Here is a 16355-nt window from a genome sequence, read left to right as displayed (position 1 = left end):
CCAACTAAACAGTCAAATCCTCAGTGTTATTTCACCGTCTCTGGGGTTAAAAATAATGCTAAGGATTTTACTGTGTATATGAAGTCCAATATTCACCATTGTTGCCATAGTACAACCCTTGGGACATCAACATTATGGAAACTGTCCAATTATTTAAACCTGGGACAACCTCGCGCAACAACCTTTACACCACATGCTGTGAGCGGGAAATGGAGACATTGTCACAGAACTTTAAGACAAAAGAGACAGTTCAGGGGTCCCTTATGTATCAAGTATGGTAGAACATCAGCTAATGTATACCGTGGAGACTGGGGGTCCGAATCCTCTGTGGTGCATCACAGCTTGGTCGTTACGGCCGAACACAGATGGCGAAGGGGAAAGCCATGGGTAGCAGGAAGGTGATCTCTGTCCCTGCACTAGCGAGGGATAGTTTATTCCTGTGTACATGGTATGCCCTGCCAGTTAAACTCTTCGCCGTCGGGTGAAAAGAAGTGGTTGGCGACTCCATCAGAGAAGATACAGGGTTGTAAGAAGATCAAACGTTATAGGGATTGACATGAAAGGGACTATACACATGGGGGGAGAATTGGCCTAACAACTAAATTGGGGAGAAAAAGATGAACTCAGTCTACCGGTAAACAGCGATTCTGTTCCCCATATGCCATATCTTCATGAATATGGGCCATAACTATGTATAAAGGAATGTTACAAAGAACAGAGAGGTAGAAAGAGAGAGAGAGAGCAATAGAGCAGGGGTCTTCAACGTTTTCGGGCCGAGGACCCCTTAGTTGAGAGAGAGATGAAGCAGGGACCCCCACAACGCCTTTTCATAGATTCCATATAGTTTCATCGTTTGACAGCATCATCAGTGTATTTTGGATTTGTGATAATTTGTGTTTTCAGATATTTAACCACTCGAGCAGTCATTATCTAATAAACTTGACCTTTCACTCTGTACTTAGTCTGCTCTTTTTTCCCCTCTACACCAAACCTCTTTGCCGAAAATAGCAGATCTACAAGCTCACAACGCCTCACAGCGCGAAGCGTTGTGAGCTTGTAGATCTGCTATTTTTGGCTACAGTTCTCAGAATATGGACAATAGGGTTCAAGTTGTAAATATAAAAAGGATTGGAAGATTTGGAGGACCCCCTCTAGTAACTGTGAGGACCCCCTAGGGGTCCCGGACCCCCTGTTGAAGACCTCTGCGATAGAGAGAGAGAGAGATTGGGAGACGGAAAGCAGGAAAAGAATAAATGTAAACAATGAAAGCTGGTAGCTTGTTTGTGTCGTGTCAGAATGCTGCCTCTGGTGGACAGAGTGGGTTTCCATGGGTAGAATGGATGCCTGGGGGTGAGTTTCCGTGGGTAGGACAGATGTTTGGGGGTGGGGAGGGGTGTCTTAGAGCTTGAAGTCCAGCAGGTTGCAGTCAATCTTGTAGTAAACGTAGGGGTAATACTCCTGCTGGCTCAGATTCAGACCTGGGATGTCCATAGCCGCCTGCGGACCAAACAGCAATAAACCATTTAACGACAAAAAAATATTAACTATTGATCTATTTTAAATAGGGCTAAATCAGAAATTAGCCTACAAAACAAATATGTTGCTACATACTGTACATGTACTGTAAGCCCCTCCCAAACAGCAAAATGTGTTCCCGGCCTGAATGGGTTAACCAAATTAACCACAAACCTTTTCTTGAGCTATTTTCAAAACAGCTGATAAATGAGCTTTAAAGGTCTTGTGACATCAAAAAAATATATAGAGATATTTTTGTGGCTTTTTTCATGTTTCCTGACCTCAATCACACCCCAAAAACGGAACATTCAACATTCAGTGGTTTTTCTGTAATCTGTAGTTTTTTGAATAATTAGGCTCAGAAAAGTGAGTTCATTTTCCTCTGGAAAATCGCCATTGATGTTACTTTCCACTGTGTTTGTATCGTTCCAATGCACCATTACCATTTACCAGTTCAGTTGTTGCGTTCACCCTCACCTACAACCACATCCTCCCCTGGATGATGATGCGTACGTCCAGAGGCAAATTAACCCACTTTTCTGAGCCTAATTATTCCAAAAACTACAGATTACAGAAAAAACACTGAATGTTGAATGTAAAGAATTTTGGGTGTAATCGAGGTCAGAAAACATGAAAAAAGCCACACATTTAAAAAAATGTTGATGTCATGACCCCTTTAACGCGTGGCATCACATTGTGTGCTTATAGATTGGTCATTTTCAACCGTTGTTTTACCAATGATGACCGTAACCCGCCAGGGAGCCCACGGAGCCACGAAGTGGCATCATGAGGAAGTGAGAAGTGCAAGGAGGAGACTCACGTCGATGATGGCAGCGCTGCTGTCCAGGTGTTTGTAGAGGTCATACAGAACCTCCCGCAACTTCTTCATGTTCTTCTTGTTGGGCTGACACAACATGGCCTGGAAGTTGACTGGAAGACCATATCTACAATCGAGGAATATGAAAGTGGATCAACATCATGTGGATCTCAGGGTCAACATGGGAGCCACAATGTGGATCTGGGACTTCACGTGACCAGCCTGTGACATCAGTTTTCTATGACTTATGACTCCAGCCTGATTGACTTCCATTATAAAATGTAAGTCAAAATATAATATATTGTGAATGTGGAAACAAATTAGTGGAGATAATATGTAGCCTACTGGCAGCTTGCACAAACAAGTGTAGGAGGTAGTCTTCCTCACCTTAAGACTGACTCCACAAATACTCGCAGGGCTTTGATGTGGATCCATGCGATGAAGGCCTCGCTGAAGTTCACTTTCAGCCATCGTACCAAGGGCCCCTATGTGAAAGAAATTTGGATTTTAAGGGGACACGTTTTGAATGAGCATGACGCCAAAGAGTTAACCACTTTCAACCTGGCGTCCTTATATTGGGCATGTCATTATTGGTGAGATTACAGAAAAATTCTAAACAATTCAATAGTTAAGGGCGAAGATGGCCTAGTGTTTAAGGCCACTTAATTAATCGAAATTAATCTGTTAAAGTCCCAGCCCTGGAAATAAAATACAAGTCCTTTTGAAAGAGGAGCCACTTGTTGCAATTAAATATGCAAACCCAAACCCTGTTCGCAGCGCAAATGCCCCTGAAATGCAGAGCTCATGCAGCCAGCATCTGGGGCCATTAACTGAAAGCCGTGTATAGAGTCTGCTGAATTACACATTTCCTTTGTGGTGAAACCCCCCCCCCCCCCCCCAACATTGTGGTTTGAAAAGACATACAAACTGTTTCTTCTTGTCCGTGGACAGACGCGTCATCTCCTCTTTGTCTGCCTTCATCTCCTCCTCATTGTATTGAAAGTCACGCACTGTAAACCTGGCAAACACGGCACAAACAGGAGAGAGGCCACCCATCATTCAAAAGCGACGCACGCACGCACGCACGCACGCACGCACGCACGCACGCACGCATGCACACACGCACACTAGGGCATTCATCAAATATTCGAATATCAAAGTCACGTTGTTCACCGAAGTCGAATATTCGCTTATTTTTTCTATTATTGTTTTGTCTTTAAAAAATATATATATTTCTTCATGGTTTATAAAGCTTGGCTAGATAGGAAGTCCCTGAAAAGCACCCTGAAAAGCACTTGAAATTGTAGTCTATTACATTTAATGTGAGTCGGTTCCACAGATACATATTGTGAAAATAGCAGATCTACATGCTCACAACGCTTCTCAACGCGAGGCGTTGTGAGCATGTAGATCGGCTATTTTCACAATGTTCGCCTCTCGCTTACTTAATATTTGAAAGTTTGTCCAGTCCGGTCGAATAGTCGACTATTCGAATACTTTAAGGTCGAATAATTCGAATACTAAAAATCACTATTCGTGAATGCCCTAACGCACACCCACACACTGTAAAGAGATGCACAAGCAGATGGATCCCTACATCATGCTGACTGGAGCGGCTGTAAGCATGATTATGATTGGCTGGTTCAATTGTTAGGCCAAAACATGCCTGTAATTGAATGGGGATAGAGAGCCAAAAAATAAATGAATAAACAACACATAAACAAATCCCTTTAGAGGTGGAATCTACACATCATCAACACATGAATGCTCAAGGGAAAGCGTGCTGGTTTACTTGTTTTCCCTGGCTTTGTGTTTGAAGTCGTCGATGGCCTTCCTGAAGAGGGTGACACTGAACAGGCCACTGTCGTGGTCCTCAAACAGCAGGCTATGGAGGAGGACACACCAGGACATCAGTTGGAGAGTTGGAGATAATAATAGAAATCTGACTTAAAGGAGTAGTTCACCACTTTTCAACCTGTCTTCATATAATAGGTCCTCACTAATGTTCATAATAAAATAGCACACATTTTTTCTATTCAGTCTGGGTCTCATAGGAGAGCTGTCAAATCCTTCCTACCGGTGACATCATCGTTTGACAAAAAAAAAAGATATATATATTTTTGAAAAAATATATATATTTTTTTATTATCACGAGAACAATGGCTTCCACTTTAACATTGCAACTTTTTCAGGAATAGAAAGCCTGCAGTTTCTATTAGCTTGCATTTCCCATTGATGATGTCACCGGTAGGAAGGATTTGACCCACCCACAGCTCTCCTATGAGACCCAAACTGGGTAGAAAAAGATTTAGATATTTTATCATGAACATTAGTGAGGACCTATTATATGAAGATAGGTTGAAAAGTGGTGGAGTGCCCCTTTAAATACAGTAGCACTTTTCTAGGTAATACACGCTTTAAAAATTGTCTGAGTTTCTGAGTTATTCCCGTTGTTTGCCGCTGCCATGCCCGAGTTTCAGGCTGTTTTTGCATTAAAAAAAGAAAGAAAAAAAATGTTTTAACTTCCTTCTATCTACTAGGCTTGATCGCGATCAAACATGGCAGCCATATTTGTTTACACTTGAAGAAAACATAATGGCTGCTGATCTGTGCATGGGCGTGCATGATTACAATTATTATGGGTGAATTTGGCATCCAGTGGAAAAGGCTGTTTTTTTGCGTGCTTATTGGTGGCGCATCTTTTGGTCAAATTGTATATCATCTATCTATAAATGCGACAAATCTCTGTCTGTCTGCGTGTCTGTCTGTTTGTAATCCGCGTATCTCGAGAACCGTTCGTCCCACCGGCTTCAGATTCGGCACGTGCGTTCCCCGACGCCGCGCGGAGTGCAGTGCCGGGCCTCGACCCGACCCGACTCGCGGTTTTCCGAAACCGGCGCGTTCGGAATCTCCTTATGCGGAGCTGATTGTTGACATCAGGCTGTTCCGGAGGAAATCGGCGCAAGCGCTGACTCATTGTGACATCACTTCATAAAAGGCTCTGAGATCACGTACACCACGAGTCAACAAAAAATGCCATGGTTACGTATTCTGATGTTCCTATATGGGCATAAAAGGACACAGGCAAACATATGGTCAAAACGGCTCTTATGACAACAGGTATAATGGGGTTTGCATTAAAGGGTGGGGCATTCATTCCCTATTTCAAATTCGGCACGCACGTTCCACGCCGCTGCAGGTAGTGCAGTGCCTGGCCTCGACCCGATCCGATACACGATTTTCTGGAACCAGCACGACAGGTTCGGATTCTGATGTCTGACATCAGGGTTTTCCGGAACCGGCACTGTGTCTGCATAGATCTCCATTTATGGGCATAAAATGGATGCAGACAGACAGATACGGATATCTCCATATATGAGCATAAATGGACACAGGAAAACAGATGGTCAAAGATCTCCATATATGGGCATAAAATGGACGCAAAAAGACAGATACAGATATCTCCATATATGGGCATAAATGGACACAGGCAAACAGATGGTCAAAACGGGTCCTATGACAACAGGTATAATGGGGTTTGCATTAAAGGGGGAACCAGCACTGTGTCTGCAACACAGTCGGATGCACAGACAGATACAGAGATCTCCATAATGGGCATAAAGGGACACAGACAAACAGATACAGAGATCTCCATATATGGGCATGAAATGGATGCAGACAGAAAGGTACAGAGATCTCCATATATGAGCATAAATGGACACAGGCAAACAGATGGTCAATACAGGTCCTACAGAGATCTCCATATATGGGCATAAAATGTACGCAGACAGACAGATAACTCCATATATGGGCATAAATGGACACAGGAAAACAGATGGTCAAAACAGGTCCTACAGAGATCTCCATACTGTATATGGACATAAAATGGACGTAGACAGACAGATATCCCCATATATGGGCATAAATGGACACATGCAAACAGATGGTCAAAACAGATCCTATGACAACAGGTATAATGGGGTTTGCATTAAAAGGCGGGGCATTCATCCCCTATTTACATTGTTTCCGAGTTGGCCAGGGCGCCGACTAGACGCTGTCTAGTCCTACTAATAAAACGAAATCACGATACAAACAGTGCCCAAATTTGGAGATAACTGACGTCACTGATACTGTTGCCATGGTAACAACCCCATGCTGAAACAGTGCCCAAATTTGGAGATGACTGACATCACTGATACATCTAGGTTCTCCAACATTACTTCTGAAACTCCTACATTCAATCCCTCTTATACTGTGCACACCCCATAACCTGCTGCACACAATTTGTTGCACATTATGTTCTAACGGGCAAGGACAAGTGGTATTTATTGTGCCTCTAATGATGATTGCAAAGATGCGTTGCCCTTGTGTACGATTGTGTGTGCTTGATTTCATGATTAAATAATTGTGAAACATAAAAATTTCACTCCTTTTTGATCAACCAAAAATGGCAAGAAAATAGCACTTATAGGACTACAATTCATGAAGGAGTCTAGATTCCCATATCTCCTCAATAAACAAGATGTCTGCCAATTATCATAAAAGCAGATCTTTGAATAACAAAAATAACTGCTCGGAAGCACTTAATACATAATATATAGTCTCATAATACAAAACAAATCCTCGTTGGCAACAATCTCTGTTTTGGTACAGCGGATGTGCATTTTCACCTCTCCAGGTCACTTCAGTGAAGGGCATCTTATATTTTCTGTCAACAAAGGTTGCTAGGTTACCGCATCACACCGTGCCTGCCAGTGAGATGCTGCAATTAATAAAAAGAGAGGGAGCTGGTCCGAAATGGACCTCTAAACAAGGTATTCTAGTGTTAGATTAGATTTGGTCCATGAAGCTAGTAAAATATTCATTTTAAGGAAGCAACTATCGACTATTTTCTTAGTGATTATTGTATTGATTTCTTTTTCAATTAGTATATATATATATATATATATATTTTATACTTTATTGTGAAATGGTGCAAACAACATTTAAAACGGTGGTATTAGCACATGCATTCTATACATTCCCATAGGGCTGCACCATGGACGAATCACAAAGATTAACTATTTCTAGGCTAAATTCAATATTTAAGGTGTTTTCAATGTTAAATGTTAGTTATAGAGGGCAATTATAATGTATTAAGCCGGCATATAAGGCTTATAAGCCAGGCAGAGACGATCGATAGACAATGATAGTGTATTGACTCAAAACACAATATCATCGTGTATCGGCACAAGCCTAGAAATCTAATCTCGTCTATTGAATGTAAGTGCTAAAACGTACTTTGTGGAGCGTGGTACCACCATCTCAGACAGGGTTTCATACGTCTTCTGCCAGTCAGTGTAGCCTATCCTGTTCACAATGGAGAAAAATATGTGAACTAGATACAGAGAAACATTGGAAGAAATTACATTGATATCACAATAACTGACCACTAAATAAAGCTATTCCAACAGGTAGACATGACATGTGTGAAGGTTCAGGTCAGCCCTTATAACGTTTTCAATCTACCCTAATTCATGCTTTGTCTAGTAGTTACATTTTCAGTCAGTTGTTATTATAGAGAAAATAATACATTTGGAGAATCTTAATCAACTCATATTGTAATTCTTGTGTATGTATCATTTACACAGCAAAAGTGTGTTATTTCTTAAATCAGGGGTCTTCAACAGGGGGTCGGGGACCCCTAGGGTCCTCAGTTACTACAGGGGGTCCTCCAAATCTTTCAATCCTTTTTATATTGACAACTTGAACCCTAGTGTCCATATTCTGAGAACTGTAGCCAAAAATAGCCGATCTACAATCTCACAATGCCTCACAGTCGGCAAAGAGGTTTGGTGTAGAGAGGAAAAAGAGCAGATTAAGTACAGATTAAAAGGTCAAGTTTATTAGGTAATGACGGCTCAAGTGGTCAAATATCTGAAAACACAAATTGACATCAATCCAAAATCCACTGATGATTGGGCTGTCAAACAAAACTATATGGAATCTATGAGAAGGTTGTGGGGGTCCTTGCTTCATCTCTGTCTCTCTCAACTAAGGGGTCCTTGGCCTGAAAACGTTGAAGACCCATGTCTTAAATGTTATTTTTGTACTGTATTGGGGGGTTTCTTCCTATATGAAACGTGCCAAACATAATAAAGGTATGATTGAAGGTGACCTGCAGAGTCCAATGTGGAGCACTTACTTTGGGACGACCACAATCATAGTAATCAGGTACTCCGAGTCAAGAACAAAATCGTCTTTCTTCACTATGTCAGCCAGACTCCTGGTCAGCAGGCTCCCCCTACAGTGCATATGATAATACCACACACATTCAGAACTTCAGGGACATACAAAATATACCTCTTGGATGATGAATAAAATAACCAAAGAAAAACACATAATTATAAGCACTAAAATGTTATTTGTTGCATTTCTTTCCTTCTTTTTAACAATACATAGTACATACAGCATCCGGATTCACGAAAAAACAGGAACAGCGTAATAAGACGATAGGTAGCAATGCAGTCTTTCAGTTGGGTTTAAACAAAAAATCAAGAGCACAATTCTCACCTTCAGACAAAACTTCTGACAGTTACAGTATGTCAAAACCTACAGAAGGTGGCTCCAATGCGCTACAGGTTAGCCATTGAGTGGCCTTTCAAGAACTACATAATGTTAATGGAGGAATGAACCTTAATGGCCGATTAATGACCAAGTGTATGTTAGGGGGTCATTACATGAGGTCGATTTTTTTGTAGACGATAGTTTTTACTATTGATTCGGCCATTTTGACACACGGAGACGCGGTTTCATGACCCTAACCGATACTTTTCGGAATTACGGCTCTGAAAGTGCATTTCTGCGGTTTCGCATTGGTTTCGCACCGGTGTAATATAGGAAATCGGCGGCGAGGGAGAGTGCGATGATGTCATAGCCCCCTGCTCCCCCTCCCCTGCTGCATACAGTGTCAGTCTGTCATACTAACCGAAAATGTATTATTATTATTTGTGTTGTTGTAGGCCTAATTAAAACCCAGAAAATAGCCAAAACTGAACACATAGTGATCTATTAGCCCAAACCTCATTTGGAAAATATCAGGAGTAGGCTAGCCTATATGAAAGCCTTTTAAAAATGTTTATAGCCTACAATTGGAATCCTTCTCCAAACCAATCAATTACAACTGCCAGCAAAAGACGTAAAGATTATGTAGGTCCGATCAATTTAGTATTTAGCGCAGCTGGCTACTATACAGCTCGTTTGACAGGAGTCGCAAGCCCACTAGGCTACCAACAGCTCTCCTCTCATCAAAGTTACTTTAAACCAGTATTCCATTCTCAGCCAACTAATTATTAAATCCATTTATTTCCGAGTTTCCAAGAGACCGACCATTTAATGATTATTAAAGCCCATAGTTGTGCGTCCCTCTCTGCCTTCATGTGCCGATCCATCCACTTGCAGTGCAGCCGTGCGCTGTTCTGATTGACAGCGAGGAGCTGTAAACTGTACACTTTATCATGTAACATTTATGGTATTCCAGGCAATAATGCATTCCCCTTGTTTTTACCTAAAAACTGGATTAATTCTTCAAAATGTGGACTACATCACGTCACAGATGCAGCGCACTCAAGGTAATTATTGTGACTTATCCAGATGCTTTGCAATTAGGCTACTCACACGAGTAATGAATATGCTGACAGACAGACAGACAGATAAAAGAAACTGCTCATATCACAAAAAAAAACGTCCTCCTATCGCTCCTAACTTTTACTGTCCAGTCAGAGTCCACGAATAGGCCACTCGCTCATAATGTCACAAAAAAAAAGAAAGAAATTCCTCCTCCTCCTCCTCCGGCGCTGCTGGCCGCCAGCAGCGTCAGTTCTGCAAATGCAAAGGTATGGCAACATGGCTGTTGTCTTGCACGTGTGAAGGCGCATGCATGCAATACACCAGTCATGTTGCCAATACTTAGCAACAGGCATGATGAATTTATTTTAAGAAGTACATTTTATTATTTCCCCTTGTAATCAAGGTATGGTAGACTACCATACCCATATGTGCCTCTGTAGGCTACTGCGTTCGCTGCCTCGCAGCATGTTGCGTTATAGGTCTACTTCTGTGTTGCAGATAGAAGACAGAACTCACTTTATATAGCCCATCCCCGTAGATAATGTCCAGAAATATGCTCCATAGGCTATAAATGTTCCGAACTTCATCTTCCAGGTGACTTTTGTTGGTGTTTCACTTCACCTCGCTAAAAACCTCCTTTTGCGGGACTCATTGAATATGCGAACAGAAGATAATAATATGGATTTGGGAGCATAGCCTAATTACAAAGCATGTCTCATTAAAAACAATATATATTTTATAGTTGAAGGGTAAATACACAGTATAGGCCTATGTAGGCTGGGAACATGACACATTTTGCTTGAATTCATGCGTTGTCAACTTGTCGTATAAACACAGAAAAACGAACCAACAACCAGGTGTAAACGCGACGTTTTTTGGGTAATAAACCCAAAACGAGACCGGCAGCGTTTCCAATCGTCCTGGTATAAAGACCCCCTTAGTTGATATGAAACATTGTGTCCCGATGCTTTGTCAGCTAGAAAATCTTTAGGCAAGCAACACCACAGCAACTCTCATACTACGGACAACAAATTCATCTTTACTCACGCATTCTTCCTCTCCAGGTTTTGCAGGTTGCCCTTCAGGTTGTTGTAGGCGGACGCTCTTGCCTTCAGGTCGTTGTCTATCTGAGTCACTTGCTACAACACAAGCAATAAGAGCTCAGGGTTGGCTAATATGGTTGGCTAACCACAGAGCACTTCCACAGGCAAAAGACTCCCAGTGTATGAAATATACAGTTGTATATCTTCTGCTGAGATAATGTAACATTTTAAAAGTCTGGGCCAAATGCACTTTCTGGAGCAACTCCGGAAATCTAAAATAAAATATCAAAGTTATCATTACTTGAAATAATGTTCCATTGTTATCTAAATTAAAATGTGTCCCCACGGCTCTCACATTTTTACAAATGAATTCACTATACTGAATTAAATAGAGATGCAAGGACACTTAAGCACCTCTAAGAAATAGAATACTAACCTCTATTTAGCTCAAAGCTTAAAATGTCATATAATGTGGCAATGCGGTTGACTGGGAATCAAAAGGTTCCCTGTTCGATCTCTGTTCCCCCTGGCATCACAATGTCAAAGTATCCTTGAGCAAGATAGTAGACATTGAACTCCAGACTGCACCCCAACGAGCAGGCTGGTGTGTACAGAGTCATTATCGGATATCTTTCACACACCTCCCTCAGTATGTCAATGGTAAATGGTGCATTCATCCAAAGTGCTTTTTGTAATTTTGTAATTGCATTCAAGGCACCGACCTGCTCATCGGAAGCAGTGAGGTTTTCATTGTCTTGCTCAAGGACATTTCGACAGGAGTGGCCGGGGATCAAACCGTGAACCTTCTGATTCCAAGACGGCAACTCTACCTTGTGAGTCAGTGCCGCAGTGAGTGAATGTAATGCACATTGTTAAGTGGCGTGCTTTGGAGGGGCTATACCAGGGACGTGCTGGCCATTGGGAAAAGCGAGACAACTCCCGAACGGCTGGTTCATTCCCGGCCGGTCCAGGCCGGCCATTAGGGAAAAAAAATAAATAAATGTCGGCCTTCGTTCAATTTTTTTTAAATGATAAATACAAAACAAACGGTTTCGGACATACAAGGTTTCCACCCGACAACGACGAAATATAACTCATGTAATTGGCCCACTGGCTTGTCACTTGTCATGATCTGAAATGGCAAATCTTTGAGTAGCAGCAGCGCTATAGAGAGAGATCTCTCTCTGTAGCGCGCAATGAGGGCCTCTACAACTCTTTTTTCCCGGGCTGAATCAGGGGCCCAGCACGTCCCTGGGCTGTACGTAAATCCATATAGATTATTCAACCAGTTAACATTCCACTATAGTCTACCTTGGAAATGATCTCAGAGATGTTTTTCAGGGACTGTTTGATGGGATACTTGGCCATGTCCCACTGGAATCTGGTGACATAGGTGACCAGGTCAACTGGGAAAGACAGAAACCACACAAAAATACTTTAAGCATTTCTCACAGCTCAACCAATTTATTACAACTAAATACAGTTTCAGTTGCCACCCCATATGATATTTCTTGTGACCCTTGTAAAGTATGTATTGTAGCCTTTCAAATCTAGATTCTAGGATACATTCAATCATCTCCTTCAGTACAACGAGGACAGTATGATCTCATGCATTCTGATGCAAGATCAGGTCTGTGCCCTCAGTTGCTGGAATACGTTGGCAGACTGGAGTGAATGTCAATGTTTATTTGAATTTTTATTATAGTTATGAGTCACTAGTTTATTTTGGTTGTGTTAGTTTTTTTATGGCTTCTATTAACAACATTGTTTTTTGCACACACACTCAAAAGTCCAACACAAATAAATATAATTATTATTCATAATATAATTACCTCCGTTGGCCAGTAGGTTCTCCTGGACTTTGTCTCTGCTGTCTTCCAGAACATCAGCCATGTACTGGGCCACCTTCTTCACAACACTAGAAAGCCCCCAAATAATTATAGTTAAGAGGCATGACTTAACCGCTTTCAACCAGGCCTCCTTATTTTGAGCGTCATTATCGGAATGTCGCATTTAAAAAAGAAATAGCAATAACGTCAGATCTACAAGCTCACATCATGTCATGATGCAACACATTGTGAGGTTGTGGACCTGCTATATGCACTCGGTGCCACGCTGTGAGCTTGTAGATCTGCTGTTTTTGAAAAATCATGAAAATGTGTGAAAGTCTTTGAATATTTCAAATCCTTCTAAGGTTTTTTGAAAAACCTATGTTTCTATGTCAGTGGTGCTCAAACGTTTTCATGTGAAGGACCCCCAAAATTATATGTATTTGGCCACGGATCCCCGTCTCTAAATATGTAGTTCCAGGGACCCCCCAGAAGCAAAATTTGAGTTACAAATGTTCGCTTAAAAAAATACATATATTCAAAGATTTTCACACATTTTCACGACTTTAAAAAAATTGCAGATCTAAAAGCTCGCAGCACGGCACTCTGTGCCAGGCTGTTAGCTTGTAGATCTGCTATTTTTCAATAGCTAAAGTATAAAATAATTCCAGGCCCCTCCACCTTGGGCCCTAGTAACTCAGTCCCACTTTCCCCCCCTTGTGACGCCCTTGGAAGTGGTTAATGGCCAAGTGATGAGGAAAAGAGGCACATGGTGACAGCAGCAGCCTTCATGATACTAGTGCTAGAATGTGATATGCATTCCTCACATAACTGAACTAGGGAGCCTCTTTGCTGTCACCACTTGACTAAACCATACTGCTGTGGTTGCCAAAATGCAGGGGACACAAAGGTTAGTGTCATTTAACTTCCTAATAAATATATTTTTTTATTTAAATCATCAAATATCAGATACTAATAAGGGATTGGTCCTAGTTGTAGAAATACACTTTACCCCTCCACAAAACCGTCCAATTTCGCCAGCTCGTCAGACAGGCCCACCAAGACATCTAGCGTTCCAACCTGTTGTCAGACAGAACATAGAACAATTCAATTAAAACAGCGCTCATAAGTATTGACACCACAACACCTGCAGTGTTTGCCAAAGCCCATCCCAAACTGAAAACTTGTTTGATAAGTACTCTTGTTTGACTTTGTATTGTATTTATTCTTTCTAGCCTTTTCAACCAGCCTTGAGGGTTGAATGGAATATGATCAGCCAATTTCTAAGACCGAAATGCAACATTTTGATCTCAGTCGACAGCCCTAATCGGAGCTCTTGTAAGCACAACTCAAACCCTGCCCCTCAGAATAACATTGAATGCTAGGTATGATTTTGTACGTACTTTATCATCTAGGTTAAATACCACGATTGTTGCGATTCGATATTGCGATTTATTGCGATACAGACATATAGACAGACACAAACACATGCAGTGCAGCATGGTGACCTTGAGATCCGGGATGTTGAACTTGCTGTTGGTGGAGAGGTTGTTGGTACGCGTGGTGGCCACCATCATCTTGTCCCAGGTCTGCTGGCACGTCTTCTCCCCCGGCGCCGAGATCAACCAGAATTCAGCCATGGTTGCTACCAGAGAGGTACAGTAGTCCACCGGCTCACGGATACAGAGAATTCACTTAGGCAAAGAGAGAAAGGGATCATTTATTCGATAGGATGCTACTGGGGCACCCTGGTAGCTCAACCAATGTACCACTTTTAAAAAAGGTAGTGTAAATGATATTTTAACAAAACAAAAAGTGTTTTGATAAAAGGTCAAAGCTCTATATTCTGATAGTAATCTTTGCTATATAGTAAGTGTGTTTGTTCAGTAACGGGTCCTGTTCTCATTTTCAGGTGGGGTCACTTCCAATTTCACTTGTTTATCCTGTGAGTTTTCTCCCCTGAATGGATAAAATTGGTATCCCAACCTGAAGATGCATTTTCTGTTTACTAAAGAGCTGGAGAGGCCGGGCTTCTCCTGTTACTGAACAAACACAATAGCAATGAGTCCTATCAGAATATAGATCATCTGTACATTCTAATCTATTCTAGGTGACGAGGTCAATTGGGAAAGACAGAAAACCACACAAAAATACTTGAAAGAATTCATTCATTCGTTAATTTCCTTCAGTGCAAGGACAGTGTAATCTCTTACTCCTTTGAATCAATCACAGGAATAATGCATTCTTATAGATATAGAAGATGATCAGGTCTGCGCCCCCAGTTGCTGCTGGGATATGTTGGAAACCTTGGCACCAACAGTCTGGGGAGCAGTGAGTAGCAAAATCAGCAGGTAAAACCGGTGTCCGCTATCTTACAGCTTTACACTGCCTCTCTATACTGTACTAACATTGTGTAACTGCCCTCCGTGATTGTAAAATATAACCTTGCAACCAGGGCAGGAATTTTAGGGAGGCCAAGAAGGCCATGGCCGTTGTTGCCCCTCAGTTTGGCCTTGTGCCCCTCCAAAAATGGCATGCCCTGAGGCCACAGTGGCCTTAATGCCCCATGCAGCAGCTGACTGTGCTACTTTCTCCTCTGTCTCTGTCTTGTCAATATGTAGACACCAGTGTCTTTCTTTTTTGTTGAGTCCCCATTTATAAACCAATTCAGTATCTTTAATTTGTGCAGGGCTGAGCAATCAGATTGTAAATACCCATTTATTTCACAGCAGATATTCTACATATTAAATGAAACCCTTAAATTCAATTAATGATTTCAATGGACTAAAATATTGTTTTATTTGATGGCCTTCCTGCCCTGGCATTTGGCCTTTGAGCCCTCAGAAAATGCACAACCCCAAAGGCCAAGTGGCCTTGCCCCTAAAAATAATGATGAAATTACAGGCCTACTTGTAACTAAACTTAACCAAATCTAACCTAATGTAAAAACACAACCATTTATAACATTAGGCTATACCTAAACATACGCGTCTATAACCTAATAATGTCCAAACACAACAACCATTATCCAATATATCCATTAACCTAAACTTAACCATTTGTAAACTTGCCCAACACAAACATTATCATAAAACTAAAGCAAACTATTAGACATAGAGGAAAGTAGCATTACACCCCTGGAATAATCAGTGTCATGTTGCAAAATAAAGGAAAGAAAACCTTCCTCTTTTTGGTCTAAATCCAGATTGTGTTCCAATCAACAGTCACGAGTGACGACTGACGAGTTATTCACATTCATGTGAACACTTTAGAAGTGCCCGAGAATTTGTATCACTAGAGGTCAGAATCAGATCAATCTAGTCAAGTGATTGGATATCATGTGAACTGTGTGCTCAAAAACACTTCAGAACCAATAACTCATTGTGAGTATGTTAAATAAATACATGTTTCTCTGACATTACAGCATTAGACCCCACTACCATAGGATATCACTACTGACATTAGCCTGCTAGCAATGCAGTCTCAGGTTGTCACGACACCGTTGTATGTATTTAATTATTACACTTACCAAAGCGTTCAAGC

The 16355-nt window shown here is 41.4% G+C and overlaps 1 protein-coding gene across 1 annotated transcript in view; it reads right to left on the bottom strand.

Moving 5' to 3' along the window:
* Positions 1-1081: 1081 nt before the first annotated feature.
* The window catches only part of LOC308292535 (V-type proton ATPase subunit C 1-A-like), a 15399-nt gene continuing 125 nt past the window's right edge, over positions 1082-16355 (bottom strand). Inside the window, exons 1-13 of the mRNA XM_080734897.1 lie at positions 16342-16355; positions 14321-14506; positions 13825-13892; positions 12816-12901; positions 12295-12389; positions 10988-11079; positions 8517-8615; positions 7613-7681; positions 4125-4217; positions 3257-3350; positions 2720-2817; positions 2336-2459; positions 1082-1497 (exon numbers count right to left, since the gene is read on the bottom strand). The exon at positions 16342-16355 is cut by the window's right edge and continues 125 nt beyond it. Coding sequence (XP_080591023.1) covers positions 1399-1497; positions 2336-2459; positions 2720-2817; positions 3257-3350; positions 4125-4217; positions 7613-7681; positions 8517-8615; positions 10988-11079; positions 12295-12389; positions 12816-12901; positions 13825-13892; positions 14321-14452 — 1149 coding nt within the window. The 5' untranslated portion in view covers positions 14453-14506; positions 16342-16355 and the 3' untranslated portion in view covers positions 1082-1398. The remainder of the gene's footprint in view (positions 1498-2335; positions 2460-2719; positions 2818-3256; positions 3351-4124; positions 4218-7612; positions 7682-8516; positions 8616-10987; positions 11080-12294; positions 12390-12815; positions 12902-13824; positions 13893-14320; positions 14507-16341) is intronic.

The sequence above is a fragment of the Nannobrachium achirus genome, assembly GCF_963921795.1.
Source record: "Nannobrachium achirus genome assembly, chromosome: 10".
NCBI lineage: Eukaryota > Metazoa > Chordata > Actinopteri > Myctophiformes > Myctophidae > Nannobrachium > Nannobrachium achirus.
Note: the sequence above shows the minus strand (reverse complement) of the source record. Positions and strands in the feature narration are given on the sequence as shown.